This window comes from Betta splendens, chromosome 10 (genome assembly GCF_900634795.4).
Source record: "Betta splendens chromosome 10, fBetSpl5.4, whole genome shotgun sequence".
Lineage (NCBI taxonomy): Eukaryota > Metazoa > Chordata > Actinopteri > Anabantiformes > Osphronemidae > Betta > Betta splendens.
Window position 1 is genome coordinate 20,605,837 of NC_040890.2, and position 18,419 is coordinate 20,624,255.

Consider the following 18,419-nt stretch of genomic DNA (forward strand, 5'->3'; position numbering starts at 1 on the left):
TTCCTTTTCTTCCTACCTTCTGACTCCTTCCGATGCCTCCTGACCCCTTCCTTTGCTTCCTGCCTAATGACTCCTTCCTTTTCTTCCTACCTTCTGACTCCTTCCTTTTCTTCCTACCTTCTGACTCCTTCCTTTTCTTCCTACCTTCTGACTCCTTCCTTTTCTTCCTACCTTCTGACTCCTTCCTTTTCTTCCTACCTTCTGACTCCTTCCGATGCCTCCTGACCCCTTCCTTTGCTTCCTGTCTCCTTCCTTTTCTTCCTACCTTCTGACTACTTCCGTTGCCTCCTGACCCCTTCCTTTGCTTCCTGCCTCCTGACTCCTTCCTTTTCTTCCTACCTTCTGACTCCTTCCTTTTCTTCCTACCTTCTGACTCCTTCCTTTTCTTCCTACCTTCTGACTCCTTCCGATGCCTCCTGACCCCTTCCTTTGCTTCCTGCCTCCTTCCTTTTCTTCCTACCTTCTGACTGCTTCCGTTGCCTCCTGACCCCTTCCTTTGCTTCCTGCCTCCTGACTCCTTCCTTTTCTTCCTACCTTCTGACTCCTTCCTTTTCTTCCTACCTTCTGACTCCTTCCTTTTCTTCCTACCTTCTGACTGCTTCCGTTGCCTCCTGACCCCTTCCTTTGCTTCCTGCCTCCTGACCCCTTCCTTTGCTTCCTGCCTCCTGACTCCTTCCTTTTCTTCCTACCTTCTGACTCCTTCCTTTTCTTCCTACCTTCTGACTCCTTCCTTTTCTTCCTACCTTCTGACTCCTTCCTTTTCTTCCTACCTTCTGACTCCTTCCGATGCCTCCTGACCCCTTCCTTTGCTTCCTGCCTCCTTCCTTTTCTTCCTACCTTCTGACTGCTTCCGTTGCCTCCTGACCCCTTCCTTTGCTTCCTGCCTCCTGACTCCTTCCTTTTCTTCCTACCTTCTGACTCCTTCCTTTTCTTCCTACCTTCTGACTCCTTCCTTTTCTTCCTACCTTCTGACTGCTTCCGTTGCCTCCTGACCCCTTCCTTTGCTTCCTGCCTCCTGACCCCTTCCTTTGCTTCCTGCCTCCTGACTCCTTCCTTTTCTTCCTACCTTCTGACTCCTTCCTTTTCTTCCTACCTTCTGACTCCTTCCTTTTCTTCCTACCTTCTGACTCCTTCCTTTTCTTCCTACCTTCTGACTCCTTCCGATGCCTCCTGACCCCTTCCTTTGCTTCCTGCCTCCTTCCTTTTCTTCCTACCTTCTGACTACTTCCGTTGCCTCCTGACCCCTTCCTTTGCTTCCTGCCTCCTGACTCCTTCCTTTTCTTCCTACCTTCTGACTCCTTCCTTTTCTTCCTACCTTCTGACTCCTTCCTTTTCTTCCTACCTTCTGACTCCTTCCGATGCCTCCTGACCCCTTCCTTTGCTTCCTGCCTCCTTCCTTTTCTTCCTACCTTCTGACTGCTTCCGTTGCCTCCTGACCCCTTCCTTTGCTTCCTGCCTCCTGACTCCTTCCTTTTCTTACTACCTTCTGACTCCTTCCTTTTCTTCCTACCTTCTGACTCCTTCCTTTTCTTCCTACCTTCTGACTGCTTCCGTTGCCTCCTGACCCCTTCCTTTGCTTCCTGCCTCCTGACCCCTTCCTTTGCTTCCTGCCTCCTGACTCCTTCCTTTTCTTCCTACCTTCTGACTCCTTCCTTTTCTTCCTACCTTCTGACTCCTTCCTTTTCTTCCTACCTTCTGACTCCTTCCTTTTCTTCCTACCTTCTGACTCCTTCCTTTTCTTCCTACCTTCTGACTCCTTCCTTTTCTTCCTACCTTCTGACTCCTTCCTTTTCTTCCTACCTTCTGACTCCTTCCTTTTCTTCCTACCTTCTGACTCCTTCCTTTCCTACCTTCTGACTCCTTCCGATGCCTCCTGACCCCTTCCTTTGCTTCCTGTCTCCTTCCTTTTCTTCCTACCTTCTGACTACTTCCGTTGCCTCCTGACCCCTTCCTTTGCTTCCTGCCTCCTGACTCCTTCCTTTTCTTCCTACCTTCTGACTCCTTCCTTTTCTTCCTACCTTCTGACTCCTTCCTTTTCTTCCTACCTTCTGACTCCTTCCGATGCCTCCTGACCCCTTCCTTTGCTTCCTGCCTCCTTCCTTTTCTTCCTACCTTCTGACTGCTTCCGTTGCCTCCTGACCCCTTCCTTTGCTTCCTGCCTCCTGACTCCTTCCTTTTCTTCCTACCTTCTGACTCCTTCCTTTTCTTCCTACCTTCTGACTCCTTCCTTTTCTTCCTACCTTCTGACTGCTTCCGTTGCCTCCTGACCCCTTCCTTTGCTTCCTGCCTCCTGACCCCTTCCTTTGCTTCCTGCCTCCTGACTCCTTCCTTTTCTTCCTACCTTCTGACTCCTTCCTTTTCTTCCTACCTTCTGACTCCTTCCTTTTCTTCCTACCTTCTGACTCCTTCCTTTTCTTCCTACCTTCTGACTCCTTCCGATGCCTCCTGACCCCTTCCTTTGCTTCCTGCCTCCTTCCTTTTCTTCCTACCTTCTGACTGCTTCCGTTGCCTCCTGACCCCTTCCTTTGCTTCCTGCCTCCTGACTCCTTCCTTTTCTTCCTACCTTCTGACTCCTTCCTTTTCTTCCTACCTTCTGACTCCTTCCTTTTCTTCCTACCTTCTGACTGCTTCCGTTGCCTCCTGACCCCTTCCTTTGCTTCCTGCCTCCTGACCCCTTCCTTTGCTTCCTGCCTCCTGACTCCTTCCTTTTCTTCCTACCTTCTGACTCCTTCCTTTTCTTCCTACCTTCTGACTCCTTCCTTTTCTTCCTACCTTCTGACTCCTTCCTTTTCTTCCTACCTTCTGACTCCTTCCGATGCCTCCTGACCCCTTCCTTTGCTTCCTGCCTCCTTCCTTTTCTTCCTACCTTCTGACTACTTCCGTTGCCTCCTGACCCCTTCCTTTGCTTCCTGCCTCCTGACTCCTTCCTTTTCTTCCTACCTTCTGACTCCTTCCTTTTCTTCCTACCTTCTGACTCCTTCCTTTTCTTCCTACCTTCTGACTCCTTCCGATGCCTCCTGACCCCTTCCTTTGCTTCCTGCCTCCTTCCTTTTCTTCCTACCTTCTGACTGCTTCCGTTGCCTCCTGACCCCTTCCTTTGCTTCCTGCCTCCTGACTCCTTCCTTTTCTTACTACCTTCTGACTCCTTCCTTTTCTTCCTACCTTCTGACTCCTTCCTTTTCTTCCTACCTTCTGACTGCTTCCGTTGCCTCCTGACCCCTTCCTTTGCTTCCTGCCTCCTGACCCCTTCCTTTGCTTCCTGCCTCCTGACTCCTTCCTTTTCTTCCTACCTTCTGACTCCTTCCTTTTCTTCCTACCTTCTGACTCCTTCCTTTTCTTCCTACCTTCTGACTCCTTCCTTTTCTTCCTACCTTCTGACTCCTTCCGATGCCTCTTGACCCCTTCCTTTGCTTCCTGCCTCCTTCCTTTTCTTCCTACCTTCTGACTGCTTCCGTTGCCTCCTGACCCCTTCCTTTGCTTCCTGCCTCCTGACTCCTTCCTTTTCTTCCTACCTTCTGACTCCTTCCGTTGCCTCCTGCCTCCCTCCTTTGCTTCCAGCCCTCCACTCCTTTTCCGCTTCTGCTCCACCTGTTGACATCTCCTGGACCTGATGCTCTGTGACACACTTGAAGCTTCTCAGTGTCCAGAGTGAGGACTTAAGGAACCCCTCCCCCTCCCCCATCATAATGAGAGAGAGTCTGCTTTGGAGTGCTCCCTCTTTATCCTCCACCCATCCACTGATCACTGAAGTGTGATGTCAGCAGGAATCCGCCTGCTCTGATTGTGTGGAACACTTTCTTTTATTGGATAAGTGGAGCGGCTTACTTTGTGCCTTTGAGCCTGAGGTGGCCTGTTGGGCTCTTAATCATAGGCCCTGCAAGGTGCGTTGCGTTCAGTGAGCAGTGGATAAAGGAGCACTGTGGATCTAGCAGCTCATTGTCCTTCTCCCTCAAACCTTGGCGGAGTAAGGTAAACAAATGGCAAACAAAAGGCGGAGCTTCAGATCTGCCACCGCCTTGTGTACTGCTCCTCACACGTCCTCCCTGAAATCTCCAGTCTCCAGCTTTGTCCTCTCCCAAGCTGCAGAACCTTGGTTCTTTCCTGGTCATCAACACATATTAAACCAGAAGCATCATCCCAGAGAGAGTTCCCTTAATTTAACTTTGACCCCTCACATTTATCCTGGGACATCATGGGGGGTCCAGTCTGAAGGGTTTAACCAGACTTGGACCCTAGTTTTGCCTACCTATTCCTTTGTCCTTGGTCTTCAGCCTTTCTTTCTTTCCTTCTTTCTTTCTTTCTTTCTTTCTTTCTTCTTTCTTTCTTTCTTTCTTCTTTCTTTCTTTCTTTCTTTCTTTCTTTCTTTCTTTCTTTCTTTCTTTCTTTCTCCTCCCTTCACCCTCTCTCTAACGTGAGTCTAATTCCTCCTCTGTGGTTTCCTCCTCTCTCTCTCTCTCTCTTTCTCTCTCTCTCTCTCTGTCATCCTCTCTCTCTCTCCCTCTCTCTTTCTCTCTCTCTCTCTCTCTCTCTGAGTGAGGCGGCGTGTGAGAATCGTGAGTGTCGACGGAGCGATTAAACCTGTTTTAGATGTGCATTCAAATTAGTATTTACTTTTTGCTCATGAGGGTGTTTTCGGTGAAGGTTGGTTTATTGTTTTTGTGTGCACATATCGAGGGTTGGGGGTGTTTTTGAGGTTTTTTCCGTGTTTTTCGCCGCCAGCGTCTGCAGGTGCAGACTTCCGGCCGGTGCTAGCATGATGTTGACCGAGCTAACGCGGAAGCACGGCCTGAGGATCGCCGCTGCTTCTCGCTTTTCTGTGGACGAGTGCGCGGTTGTTGTGGCTGCGGTGGTCGGTCCGCTCAGTCTAAAATCAGCTGCAAGAATGAATGGAGCAGTGGTCATTTTTCTGGACAGTGTTGACAAAGTCCACAAAGTCATCGAACACGGCATTACTATCAACGGTGATTCCATCTCCGTGTCTCCTCTCACGCAACCTGCTAAAAAGGTAACGGTGTCCAACGTTCCACCTTTCATCAGCGACGAACTGTTGAAAAGACAACTGTCCAGGCACGAAAAAATAGTCTCTCCCATTAAAAAGTTGCCATCGGGCTGTAAACAGTGGGAACTGCGTCACGTGATTTCTCACAGGCGTCAGGTCTACATGGTCCTTAACAACAAGGAGGAAGAATTGAATCTTGGCTTTAGGCTCAGAATTGATGACTACGACTATGTTCTGTTCATAACGTCAGAGACTATGAAGCGCTTAATATGTGGCAAAGAGGCACATTTAGTCAGAGCCTGTCCAGACAAAGCTGGGGGCGACTTCCACTCGGGTGCAGGAGGCCGTGAAGAGAATGCAGGGATGGGAGATTGTAGAAAAGAACATGATACAAAGAGAAAAAGCGACACTACTGTTGATGACACAGATGATCAGTCAGGAACTGGGAAAAAGGTAAAGGGGGAAAAAGCCAGACAGCCGACCTGTGACTCAGATCTCAGTGAGGATGAGATTTCTCTAAGCTCTGAAAGTGAAATGTCTGACTGTAGATCTCAGTCACCAGAGCCCAAGTCCTACCTAGTTGATCGGGTTTAATTGTTCTTACAGCATACAAAAAATAAGAGGGGTGTGAGGATTGATGATGATTTTTCAGATGAAGAAAATAAAGAAAATACTGCTCAAAATAAGCAGAGATCTGGATGATGGCGTTTTCTAACGAGTTTGTCACCAAGCTGCTATGTTGTTTTTTCTTTTTTTTTTGTTGTTTCTTCTTTTTGAGTTTTTTTGAAAATTATTATCTTTTTTTCCAATTTAACCCTTTGCTGTCATTGTAATTTTCAACCTATTCTTGTGTCATGAGTTTGTTTAAAACTGACTCTTAAAGTCTTTTTGAAAAATCAAAATCTCTCTCTCTCTCTCTCTCTCTCTCTCTCCAGTGCCATTGTTTCTCACCTCCCTCACCCTGATGCGGTCATGTGACTATATAGAAGCTTTGCTGTTTTTAGTGAGGATCATATCAGATGGGGCCACAAAACATTTTACATTTGTGACTTTATTTCTAAAGATTTTTCTGAGAAAATCAAACATTCCAAAATTTGAGGATTTGGTTTGGAATCATTTCATATATGAAGGGGCGTGCACCTAGACTTTTTTTAACTTGAGTCTTTTAGTTGAATTTGAATATTTCTCTTACTCAACAAAAATGCCCATGAAGACTCTGCACACAGCCATCTGTTGCTGTTTCCAAAAACCAGTCTGAGGGCTGCCTGAGGCCCTGAGGAAGGGAAACGGGTAGATCACAATGTAATGACAAACCAGGCAACTGACCGTCATCATTCAGACGAACAGTGTCCACCGAGTGTGAATATGGATATCGAGGAAGGTTTCAAACGTTAGTTAGGTGTTATTCAGCCTCACTCAAAGGCAAAGCATTTAAAAAGCCAAAATGAGAGATAAAGAGTTGCACGGCAGGGTCTGTGGAGGGGCGAAACATCTGCATTATGCCACGGATGCCATCTCCTCAGCCTCCCCAGAGGCAGCAGAGTTAGTCAGCTGAAGGCTTTCAGGCCGGGACAAAAGCCATCTAATTGAGAACAAACTGTCAGTGAAAGAGAGGAGACCATGACTGGAGAGGGGCCACGCTGGGCTGCTGGCCAGGTCCGTGGCCTGGACACCGCCTCTGGCTGCCCCCTGGCCTCTCCGGCACCTCAGGCTCCTGGCTGACACCAGAGGCCACGGAGGATAACAGAGGCCTTATCCTCCTTGGCCGGAGACGGGAATGAAAGGACAGCGGTGTGAGGGGGAGACAGGACCCGCCTCGAACTGAATAAGCCTCGGTTCACACCACGTCCTGCTGTCCGGTTTGGTTCTCCTTGCAGGCCTCACGTGTCCTGCGTGGTGGCTCTGTGGATTCAGGATCTCCCCTGCATGTTTGCAGTGTGAGATGAAAAGCAGCTCTACCACCAACAGAGCTGAATGGTCATTGTGAGGTTCACAAAGGCGGCTGCAGGACAACACAGGACTCACTCGTCTCAATGGTTCACTTTGGAGTGCAGACAAAGCTCGGAGGGAGAAGCACCACTCGAGTCTGACGGACTCATCTGGGATTGTGTTCGTTGCTAAAGATGCCATCAATCACAGCATCAGTCCTGCTCCAGCTGACCTGATTTACATGTTTCCATCAGTAGTGTTTCTGTGTTGGTTTCTGTGCGTTAGATTATGGTACAGTGTTTGTCTCGGTAACGCTAATGCCAGTGAACTTGAAGCATCAGTCCTATTTGTATCTTGAGCCATGAGAAGCTGCTCTAGAAGGTTCGACTGATACAGAATTTGGTCCATGAAGAAATGTTTGAGCTCTTTTCTCAGCCGATGCACTGATTCCTTATCATTTGCTTACACCTCAGTGGCTGCAGTGAAACTAATAATTAAAAGAAGCTGAGGCCGACACTTTGTGCTGGTAAAAGTGTCTGACCCGCAGGATGAAGGGGTGACACAGCATGGTGGTCATTAGCTCCTGGTGCCAACCCGTAACGATTCATGTAAAATATAAAACATCATGAACATATGACTTGAATCAACACCAACAGGTGAGCTAAAACTTAAAGATGTGTATCAGCTTCCTGTGTCGTTGATTATTCCTCCCTCTAAGTTCTCCCATCTGTCCCCGTTTCTGCAGCCTGAGCCTCTTTCACATCCTGACAGGACTCTACAGCCCACTAACACAGAGCTGGTGGGGGGCCCCAACCCCACCGGCCCCCGTCGGACCCCGATTGTGTCCCTGCACACCAAAGCACTTCTCTATAGCTTTTTGATTGGCTTTCAATCGCCATGCCACTGACACGGTTCTGAGAGGGAGGGGCAGTGTGAGCTGGGCCCAGTGAGGAGACTTAAAGAAGGGGGGGGATTTTTGTGGAGGAGGAGGAAAGTAAAAACTGGGACAGATGGGGCTGATTGTTGCTCTATACGCGAATTAAGGAGCTAGACATCTGCAGAGAGAGAGAGGGCGGTCGAGCAAGCAATTAAGACGCAGCACAGAGTGGACAACGACTGGAAATGCTGGCTGGTAATTGGCTGCTGAAGCAAGTCCTGCTATTACTATGCAACATCAGTGTTGTTGTGATGGATGTGAAGAACAGATCAGACTTCTGAGTGTGAGCTTGAGAAGCAGAAGATGGGGGAAGAGGAGTGAGCATGACTATACATCTCTCTCTGCAGGGGTCAGAGGTCGCGCTATAGACGAGCAGTGTGCTGGATTTAATGTGAGCCCCTTTCTTATTCCCTCTGTGTGTTTTGTTGTGTTTCACCCGCTCACACTCTGAGACCTCGTGTGACAAAGCAAGGTCATCAGCAGGATTATTGCTGCTCGGCACTGCCGCTTTGGCCTCAGCGCTGCAGAGCAGAGGGAACGAGATGCTGCAGCATGAATTCAGCACAAAAACGAGACCAGTAATCAAATAAAGAGTCTGCGTGATTGTATTGTTGTCAACTGGGTCGAGGTAATGAGTCTGTCTTTGTCTATGTAGCTTCACGGACTGACTTGAACTAAGACTGGATGTCTATTAATCCTCATCGTCAGCCTTCATTCTCTATCAGCTGCCAAACAGTAAACACGTGTTTAAAGGTGAATATACTGTACCCTTAATTATCAGCTCTGGGAGGAGCCGACACGGTTCTGAACCCGGCCCGAAAGCCACTGAGCCGTTTATAGGTTCCACAGTGAGGCGTGTTTGTTTCCTTCACCTGCTGTGCCACCAGCTCAGACGGACATTCTCATTGTGGCAGGTTTTTAACATGTAGACTCTGAGCTGCTGTCAGACAAACTTGTCGCATAGTAAATTGAGGTTTTTTTACATTGGTTCAAGCAATAATGCTTTTCAGCATGACTGGTCAACAGGACGTGGGTACGTTTCCAGATTACAATTATGAACCAGATGAAACCAGAGAATTTGAGCTGAGATGCCGATGTTCTGAAAACTTTTATGACTTTGCTGCAGGGTTTTTAACTGCATAAATTCTTACCGACAAACCTTGTCCTTGACAGATGCTCAGCAGGTGTCTGCGACACAGGGGAATCCCTCAGCTCTTCATCAGCACCTTTAATGAATCCTGGGAGCTTTTGACTAGTCAATGGTTCATAAACTCAGAATCAGCTTCGGGTATGGCTGCAGTTTGACACCTCAGGGTCCACAGGTTCACAAAAATCACTGGAATGTCCTCACATGTATCTAGATTAGTGTGTGTGTGTGTGTGTGTGTGTGTGTGTGTGTGTGTGTGTGTGTGTGTGTGTGTGTGTGTCAGGCTGCCAGTAAGAATGAACCTAATCCTCTAAGCTCTTGTCAAGACTCATCTTTAATAGGACAGAAGAGCTGAAAGTGCCCTAACGTCCTGAACCAGCAGCTGTTTGCTTCCCCTGCGTCTCCAGCAGCAGTGCCTTTACTCCTGTACGCAACAAAAGCTGTTCATGTGTGTGTGTGTGTGCGTGTGTGCGTGCGTGTGTGCGCGTGTGTGCAACACCTCGGGGCATTTTGTCACTTAAGAGACCACATTGGGATGATCGGTTTTCCTCTGCACGCTTCAAAGGCCGGATGAGCAGATCAGGGGTCAGGACAGGTTCTGGACTAACTCGTTTAGGGTTGTTCCCCCTCTGAAACCCATCCTGTGCGTCAAGGTCTTTGAATTCACTTTTCTCTGCTCCACTGAGCTTCGTCATGTTCCCATGTCAAGCAACTCAGCTGATGGTTCTGTCTCTGTTTTGCTGGTGTTAGAATCTGAGTCTCTGAGGAAACGTAAAGAAGCTCTGTGATTCCACGTGAGTCTGCTGCCACCTGCTGTTCTCACACAAAACTGGAACATTCGCGTGCCAAGCATACATTGTCCTTGGCATATATTCCCTGGCCACTTTATTAGGAACACCTGCTGCTGATAGCATTGATGTAGCGCAGTAACGGTACAGGGAGAAGTCGAAGTAAATTACAAAGTGTCATGTTATTCTGAAATGCTAGACCACAAACGCTTTGCTCTTATTGTGAAATGAAGACCCAGAAGTCACGTGTGCTATAGCGAAGTGTTGTTGACTTGTTGACTGAAAGGAGGTAACTGAGGGAAGGGAGAGAGCAGGAAGAAGAGAGAGAGAGAGAGAGAGGGAGAGAGAGCAAGCGGGAGAGAAGGGGGGAGACGGAGGAGGAGAAACAGGAGAAGGCAACAGTAACACCAGGAGCTGAAGACGAATAAATAAAGGAGGAGAGTTTGGTCCCCGTCTGGTTCTTCTCAGCGAGTCACAGCTGCTGGCATTCAAAAAGGATCAATTACAGCCAGGTGCGTTCAGGTACCGCCCCTTCAGGCAGACGCTGGCGTGGCTGTTTGAAGGAAGTGGTGTGTTTTTACAGCGTTGCTCGGGTCCTTTACTGCAGTTAGTAGTTTACAAGTGCTCAGGTCTTGGATTCAGATGACGTAGCGGTGTTTAGAAGTAGTAAGCTGGGTCATATTTGTCACGTGGAGCATCATTTTTGAACCGTGTGTGTGTGTGTGAGAGAGAGAAAATGAGAGCGTGGCAGGTGATGTTGTGACGTCACGTCCTGTGAGCGGTGAAGATGCTTTAGTCACATCAGTCGACGCCCGTGAACGTTACAAGCTATGACATCACTTCATGACAGTGTTAGATGCTGTCAAAGGCTCCTGCTGCTCAGTGGACAGTTGATTAAGAACAGTTTGTCCTGTGATTTTGACCCAGTGCTTCTGACTGAAACTATACTGTAAACTGTACTTGTACGTGTGTGTACTTGTACTTGCGTCAAAGTGAGAACCAAAAAACACACTGTATTTTCCTATCAAAGTGAAGACATTTTGACAAAGTGAGGACATTTTGGTCGGTCCTCACTTCTTTGAAAGCCTGTTTGAGGGTTAAGATGTAATTTTAGGGCTGAGGTTAGAATTGAGTTTTGGTTCGGATTAGAGCAATGGTTAGACGTTTGCCTTTATTTGTGATGGTTAGGGTGAGGGTAAGGGGCTAGGGAAGGCATTATGTCAATGTTGGTCCTCACTTTGATGTAAGTACAAGGATGTGTGTGTGTGTGTGTGTGTGTGTGTGTGTGTGTGTGTGTGTGTGTGTGTGTGTGTGTGTGTGTGTGTGTGTGTGTGTGTGTGAGTGAGTGAGTGAGAGAGAGACACTTCCTGTTATTATGTGTCATTACTGCACAGTGAACCCTGAGGAGCAGGTCCACCTCTTACCAACGCCAACATTCAGGAAAACCAAGTCAAGATAAACAATGGAAAAACCTCAGACTGTTTAACATGCAGTTGATGATGAGCTGGTGGCATCCTTTGGGGTGGGCGACAAGACTGGAGCTGTCGTGTGGACAGAACCAAACCGTTAATTGTTACTTGATCACACAATATGAAGCTGCAGTTTCCTGAGAAACATTAGTCTCTTGTGTCTTTTATAGCAGCATGGATGGAAACAGATCAGCAGGATATCCCAGCAATGCCTCGTCTGGCCCACTTCCTGCCTACACAATACCCTTCGAGGCAGCCCAGCAGAACGTGGAGTCCGATGGTGTGTCGACTCAAAAACACCAGAGACCAGGAGAGAGTCTGAACAGTCCGCAGTCCATCCACAGGACCAAGGAGGAACCAGAACAACAACACACAAATCCTCTGGCTGAAAAAACAAAACCTGCTGCAGCGCCGAATATATCATTTAAAACTGAACCGGGACAACTAAAACCCGAGTCCTTTCCCACAGAGCTAGCAGGTCAAGATAATAGTTCTGTTACAGAAACAGAGCAAACTGTAATAAAACTAGGTCATCAACCTAATCCAAATTATCCAATCAAATTAGACCCTGATCCCACAGAGCAACCAGATCCAAGGGTAGAGAAGCTGAAAGCCAAAGGACATCAACCAGAACCAGATCAAACTTCTACAACCAAACTAGAGCAAAAGAAGGCAAAACTTGAACAAGCACCACGTTTATCTGAGAATCACCAAACCCAGGAGAGCCCAACTCAGCCCACGGCTCAGAATCGGTTCAGTGCGACCACAGCTGTACAACATCAGGGCCAAGGTCCCTCTTCCCACCCGACCACTCGGCTCGCTTCTCCTTCTGCTGCGACGGCTCTGGCTTCAGTCGTCTGTCCGTCCACAGGGGTTCTGCCAGGTCCACCTCTCACCATCGAGGTGTTCTGTGACCAGAACATGTGCCCCCCCCCTCCAGGTTCTTCTCTGGGAGAGCCCAAACTGTGCGGTTTCTTGCAGAAGCAGGGGGGACCCCTGAAGGCCTGGAAGCAGCGCTGGTTCACATACGAGGAGAATAAGAACCAGCTGTTTTATTACCGCACGCCGCAGGACGTGACACCTCTCGGGTGGGTGGACCTCACCAGCGCCACCTTCACCTTTCCACTGAGGGCTGAGAGCGGCACCTTCCACATCAAGACTCCAGAGCGCACCTTTATACTCAAGGTAAGTGCTGCTGTGGGTTTAACGCTTCAGCATATTGACATGCAACAACCAGCTGTGACAGGTTTAGACTGAGTCTGACTTTCTGGTGGACCCTGTTTGGTTCTAAATGAGCTTCAACCTGTCCAACAGGCGGTGACCCAGGAGCTGATGCTGTACTGGCTGCAGCAGCTGCAGGTGAGACGCTGGCAGCACCGACTGGTACCCACCTGCCCAGACACAATGAACCACAGCACAGCAGGTGAGACCCCGTCTGATCCCACTGGTTTCAGTCAGTCCAAGAGGCTGTTACTGTGTCCCCACCACCCTGCAGCTCACAGCTCCCGCCCCACCCCCACAGATTGTTGGGAAATCCCACTTCCAGGAAAGGGAGCGGCTCAGGATGACGAACCTGCCACAGACAACGGGTCTGTTGATGTGGTCGTCACCTCCTGGTGCTTTCATTTACTTCTGGTGTTTGGTAAAACTCCTGGTTTCAGTCACTGCACAGAGATCCAGTAAAAAATGGACCAACGACCAGAACAAGAGGAGAAACGGGCTAAATGGTGACAGATGGAAGAACTTAGTTTAGTTTAGCTGAACTGCTCCTTTGATGTGGGTGCAGCAGGAAGCAGCATGTGATGGCGCTCAGGCAACCAGCCAGAACCTCTGCTTTAGTTAAACTCTGGAGACTAAGTGACGTGTACAGTAGGTACAGTAAGTCAGTGTCTACCTTTCAGTGAGTACTTCTGTATACAGGTACAGATCTGTGTCATAGTCCTTCAGCACAGGTTCTGGATGAGCACTAACACACCCAAGGCTGTGACCTCATCGCTCTTCTTTCTTGGCCTTTGCCTGGTGCTGGAGTCAAAGCTGCTCATGTCCAGACTTGTCGAATATCTTCAGGTTTCAGCTTAGGGACTGTTTAAACACTGAAAGTATAAGGAAGTAGAAAAATATTACATAAAGGTAGAGCGTGATTGCTTGGTGTCCTGATAGTGTTTACATTTTATAGTCACTGTAAAGATGTTCATGTGCTGATAAATGACTCTTATTCTGCTGTGAAGTAAATTTATGTTTGTACAGACAATTTCTTGCCGGTTCTGAAGAGTCCTCTGGGCCTGGTCGGGGAGGGAGCAGCCACAGTGCCATCAACACAAATGCTGTTTGCCAACATGTCGCTCAAGCATCCGCTCATAGAGCTGCAGTGAGTGATGGATCTGATGCAGCAGACATGGAGCTTCGGCTGGTTCTTGGCCGCCAACGTCTCATTTGTCTCCAACAGAAACTCTCTGCACAGCCTCAGGAGGTTTTCTCAGGAGGGTCAGAGCGTGTTTCACGTTGACGCGCCAACGTGGATTTCCCTGAACTCTGGAAACGCCAACAACATGGCTGGTTTGTGACAGTAACTGCTGCCCTGGATGCATCTGTCATGTTTTAGTCTCAGCTTAGAAAGACGTCTGCGTTCTCTTCCAGCCTTTAGCAATTCAAGTTCTTTTAGATGGAGTGATGTAAAACTATGGACTTTGTCTTTGTGCTCCTCTACTCATATTTTCCACTAACTTGATTTGGTTCTTCTTCTTCTCCAGCATCCAGCACTCCTCCAGAGCCCCTGGGCACACCCACTTCTCTTCCATTGGCCGATCCAGCAGCTCAGGTGTCTGCAGCAGGTGGAGAGTCTCCGTTGCTGTTTGACAATCAGAGCAGGAAATCAAAGCTGCGCAGCTCGTTCACCATGCCAACTCTCCGGGAAGACTCTCAGTCCTCCCGCCTCCAACAGGAGAAACGGATGCTAATGGAGGATGTCAAAGCTCAGAAGGTGACATTCACTTAAGTATGTGAAGTCATGTGCTGCTTTAGTACCATCAATGCATGAACACAGCCCTGAAGGTGCCTGTTGTACTGTGTCCTGTCCAGAAGCTGGTGTGGATCCTCCACAAAGCCCTCGAAGCAGCTCAGCTGGAGAAGAGAACCTGTGCTGAGTTTTTGGCAGAGAAGGGGGAGCAGGAGCGTCTGGAGCTGCTGCGGCACCGCGAGCGTCAAGTGGCCAACCTGCAAGGCCAGCTGGAGGAGAGCAGGATGGAGACGGAGACCCTGAGGAGCAGTCTGACCCAGAGAGATGGACACATTGTGGAGCTGCAGGAAAACATCCAGCTGCTAATGGAGAAAAACAAGGCCAAGCGGGAGGTGAGGCCTCTGCTGCAGCGCTGCTGAGGAGACTCTTTGTTGAAGACCTTCTCTGATCTGGCTCTCGTTTCCTGTCAGGTCATCATCAAACTGTCTGATCAGCTATCTGCCTGCCTGTCCGACCCGCAACGGTGTGGTTCCTCCTCCAGCAGAGCTCTGGACCCTCAGACCTTCAGACAGCTCCAGCGGGAGGCTGAGAACCTAAAGGTGAACTCACACATCAGAACCAGTCCTAGAACCAAAAGCTGATGACTTTGGTTGTTAGGTGTTCAGACTTAGTGGTAAGACTTCCACAGTCATCTGTCAAACTGCCTTCCTGACTTTTTAAGGATGACATAGAGGCGTATAAAACCCAAAACAAGTTTCTGAATTCTGAGATCCACCAGCTGACCAGACTGTGGAGGAGCAGCTCAGAGCAGGAGAAGAGTCTGATGGAGAAGGTGGGTCCAACTGGGAGCACTGGGCCCAGCAGGTGTCAGTAACTTTGTACAAACTGGTTTAATGACTCTGATGGCTCCTATCCCCGTTTGCTCTGGATCGTCTTCTTCTGTGGTACCAGTAGAGGTATAATGGTTTCCTGCCCTCTGATTGGTTGCAGTGTGCCTACCTGGAGGCTGCTAACTGTCAGGCAGAGAGCAGATACCTGAGCATTCTGCGGAAGCTGCAGGAAGCCAAAACTCTGGATCCGGTTCAGCAGTTAACTGTCCAGAAGATCATCAAGGATGCCCTGAAGGGAGAGCTGAAGAGCGCCGTGAAGTTCAGCCCGTCCAGGTACCAACAGCACCACTCACCTCTAAGCTAGAAAGAGGCGTTTGATGAACCCGAATGTTCCAGCTCGGTGTTGCCTAACACACGCAACAAACAGTCTGAAATGCAACACCTGTAAAAGTACAAGCAGATATTCCACACACACCATGGATGTGTAATACTTTTCTTCTGTTTGTGTTTGTGAAACCTAAAAACGCTGGTGTGGTGTGTTGTCAGCGGTCATGATGAGTATGGCTTTAAAATCATCCCAGACTACGAGGTGGAGGATATGAAGCTGCTTGCAAAGATCCAGGCTCTGGAGATCCGCTCCCACAACCTGCTGCACCAGGTTTCAACTATACATCCACATATTTCTACTCTAATGAATGAGAAAGAAAATAGAAAATAAATCAGCCTAAAATATTTTAACAAAAATATTATTGGACATTCAGATAAAAATCCTGCCTCCACTCAGTTGTTTGGATCCTAGATGTCAGAGGGGAAGACTGTGTGTGTGTGTGTGTGTGTGTGTGTGTGTGTGTGTGTGTGTGTGTGTGTGTGTGTGTGTGTGTGTGTGTGTGTGTGTGTGTGTGTGTGTGTGTGTGTGTGTGTGTGTGTGTGTGTGTACACCAACTACGAACCAAAAGCTCAATGTCCTGTGACGCTAAATAAACCGTTTGATGAAAGCACTGCTCATGAAGTTTATTTATGAACCGACTCACTGACAAACATAGTTGAGTCATTTATTTATATGAAATTAAAATGATTAAATTTCATTTCCTTTGTTTGCAGTTGTTCTGTTCTGTTTAGTGCTTAGACTAGAAAAAAAAATAATTTTACTGAATTAAAATGTGAATAATGATTTTATGCTGTAACAATAGTAAAAAGTGAAAAATCCTCCACTGATGCTTATTTGTCTACAGTCAACAAACAGAAACACAGACTGAGAGCGTGTGTGTGTGTTTCTGCAGGATGGGGTAGAGCGCCCCCTGCTGAGTCGCTGGGCTCAGTACCTGGCCGGCAGGTCCGACGACGACCTGTGTGCCTCACCGGAGCTCAAAGCCCTGCTGCGTGGTGGTGTCCCACAGGAGTACCGACAGAGACTGTGGCGCTGGATGGTCAGAGCCAGAACCAGGACAAGCCGGGAGCGCCACCCGCTACGGTACCAGCAGGTAGGAGTGTAACACCTGTCCACTGTGTCGGGTCTGAAAGGTCCAACAACGGAACATTCAGCTACTGATTCTAGCTGATGTGTTTCCAGCTGTGTGACAAGAGTCACACGTCCCCTCATTCGGCCTCCAGGCAGATCGAACTAGACCTGCACCGCACCCTGACCACCAATCAGCACTTTTCGTCTCCCTCCAGCCCCGCCCTGCAGCAGCTGCGGCGCGTCCTACTGGCCTTCTCCTGGCAGAGCCCCGCTATCGGCTACTGCCAAGGACTCAACAGGTTCCTACACTTAGTCCACAGTGGAGAACCTGCACCACGCCCAGGTGTGTGTTATATGACGAGCTATGTCTGTCTCAGGTTGGCGGCCATCGCTCTGCTCATTCTCCAGAGCGAAGAGGATGCCTTCTGGTGTCTGGTGGCCGTGGTCGAGACCATCATGCCTCAGGACTACTACACCAAGAGCCTGGTGGCCTCTCAGGTCAGCAGATATACTGTCAGATGGCTCAAAGCAGCGTAATGTGCAAAATCTCTGCTGTTTGTGAGCAGGCTCTTTCTCTATATGCTATTTTTGGTCCCAGGTGGACCAGCAGGTTCTGAAGGACTTCCTGACTGAGAAGCTGCCTCGGCTTGCTGCTCACTTCGAGGATCACAACATTGATGTGTCCCTGATCACCTTCAACTGGTTCCTGGTGGTGTTTGTGGAGAGTCTGCCTAGCGACATCCTGCTGCCACTGTGGGATGCCTTCCTGTACGAGGGAACAAAGGTACCAGACCCAGCTCACAGATTTAAACGGGCCACATGTCTCAAATTTCTGAAGAGGAAGTTGTTCCTACAGCAGCATCTGAGAGCAGACACAATGGCATCAAAACAGCCAGCATCCAGAAAAAGCACGTCTACAGATCCTCAGTCTAGATCTGGGACCTCATTTTAATCCTGTCCTGTTTAGTTTTGACCTAAAAGTTAACAGAACCAAACTCACATCTGATGTTCAGTTTGAAACAAGTCGGCAGCATAGGGTCAGACAAACTGATGGACCTCAACAGTTAAGCCAGTAGAGTTCCAGCCGAGCGGAGTCTTTGTCCTGTGGAGCAGAGTTAGGACCGTCTCCTGTGCTGCAGGTGATCTTCAGGTATGCTCTGGCTCTCTTCAAATACAAAGAGGACGACTTCCTCAAGATCCACGACAGTGTGGAGATTTACCACTACCTACGCTTCTTTACCAAGACTGTGTCCGACAGCAGGTAGGAAGGGGCTTGACTGGAGCCACAGAACCTCTAGTGTTTATGCGACATCTCAGTGTGTCAGTCCAAGCTTTGTTTTTGTGCAGGAAACTGACCAACATTGCCTTCTACGACATGAACCCGTTCCCCGGGCGCCTGCTGAAGAACCGGCGAGCGCTTCACCTGGAGCGGCTGCAACGGGATCTGCGAGAGCTTGAGGAGCAGCAGAAAGAGTTCATGACAGAAAGCTCCCAACGTAAGGACAAAGAACTGGACGGCTTGGTGAGCGAAGACGACGACGAAATCTGAAGCTGAACCCAGAGCCTCCAATTCAAGCGTCAGGCAGAATCCAGACAACATTTAACAGTTTAATGCTAGTGTCTGTTGATGACTTTTACTTCTACTGCAGTAGGTACAAGGACCAGAGACAGACCGTGTCACAGCAGCTGATTTTTGACTTTTCGACTTTACTGTAGGTCTGGTTTAGTGGTCGCTGTGTTTTCATTGTGGTACAGTATTTCTTCTCTCTCCTCTGATCATGTAACTACACCAACACTACATTAAAACCAAGTGAACCTCTGAACCTGTTTGACCAAATTAAAGGTTCTGACCTGCAGAACCAGCAGACTGAGCCCGTACTTACCTGTCTGTGTTATTGTCATTTC

The 18,419-nt window shown here is 48.7% G+C and overlaps 1 protein-coding gene across 6 annotated transcripts; it reads left to right on the forward strand.

Moving 5' to 3' along the window:
* Window positions 1-10,076: 10,076 nt before the first annotated feature.
* tbc1d2 (TBC1 domain family, member 2) lies at window positions 10,077-18,392 on the forward strand. Of its 6 annotated transcripts, none has more exons than XM_029165448.3 (17): window positions 10,084-10,312; window positions 11,440-12,454; window positions 12,584-12,692; window positions 13,517-13,637; window positions 13,716-13,825; window positions 14,020-14,249; window positions 14,348-14,617; window positions 14,696-14,824; window positions 14,947-15,057; window positions 15,216-15,388; window positions 15,602-15,713; window positions 16,336-16,536; window positions 16,626-16,813; window positions 16,892-17,012; window positions 17,113-17,298; window positions 17,654-17,775; window positions 17,862-18,392. In XM_029165448.3, exons 2-17 carry the CDS (start codon window positions 11,444-11,446, stop codon window positions 18,061-18,063), a joined length of 3,396 nt encoding a protein of 1,131 aa, XP_029021281.1. In that variant the 5' UTR covers window positions 10,084-10,312; window positions 11,440-11,443; the 3' UTR covers window positions 18,064-18,392. The 6 variants fall into 6 exon arrangements, with proteins under 6 accessions (XP_055368387.1, XP_055368386.1, XP_055368385.1 ...); XM_029165449.3 differs by having other exon boundaries at window positions 11,443-12,454; XM_055512411.1 differs by lacking the exon at window positions 17,862-18,392 and having other exon boundaries at window positions 10,081-10,312; window positions 17,654-17,779.
* The last annotated feature ends 27 nt before the right edge of the window (window positions 18,393-18,419 follow it).

What these genes read in the sequence shown, in the direction of transcription:
- tbc1d2 (XM_029165448.3), top strand. Translation starts at nt 11,444, where the DNA reads ATGGATGGAAACAGATCAGCAGGATATCCCAGCAATGCCTCGTCTGGC. An exon ending in AGCGCACCTTTATACTCAAG is followed by an intron (nt 12,455 to 12,583) that starts GTAAGTGCTGCT and finishes CCTGTCCAACAG; the next exon opens with GCGGTGACCCAGGAGCTGAT. An exon ending in AAGACTGTGTCCGACAGCAG is followed by an intron (nt 17,776 to 17,861) that starts GTAGGAAGGGGC and finishes GTTTTTGTGCAG; the next exon opens with GAAACTGACCAACATTGCCT.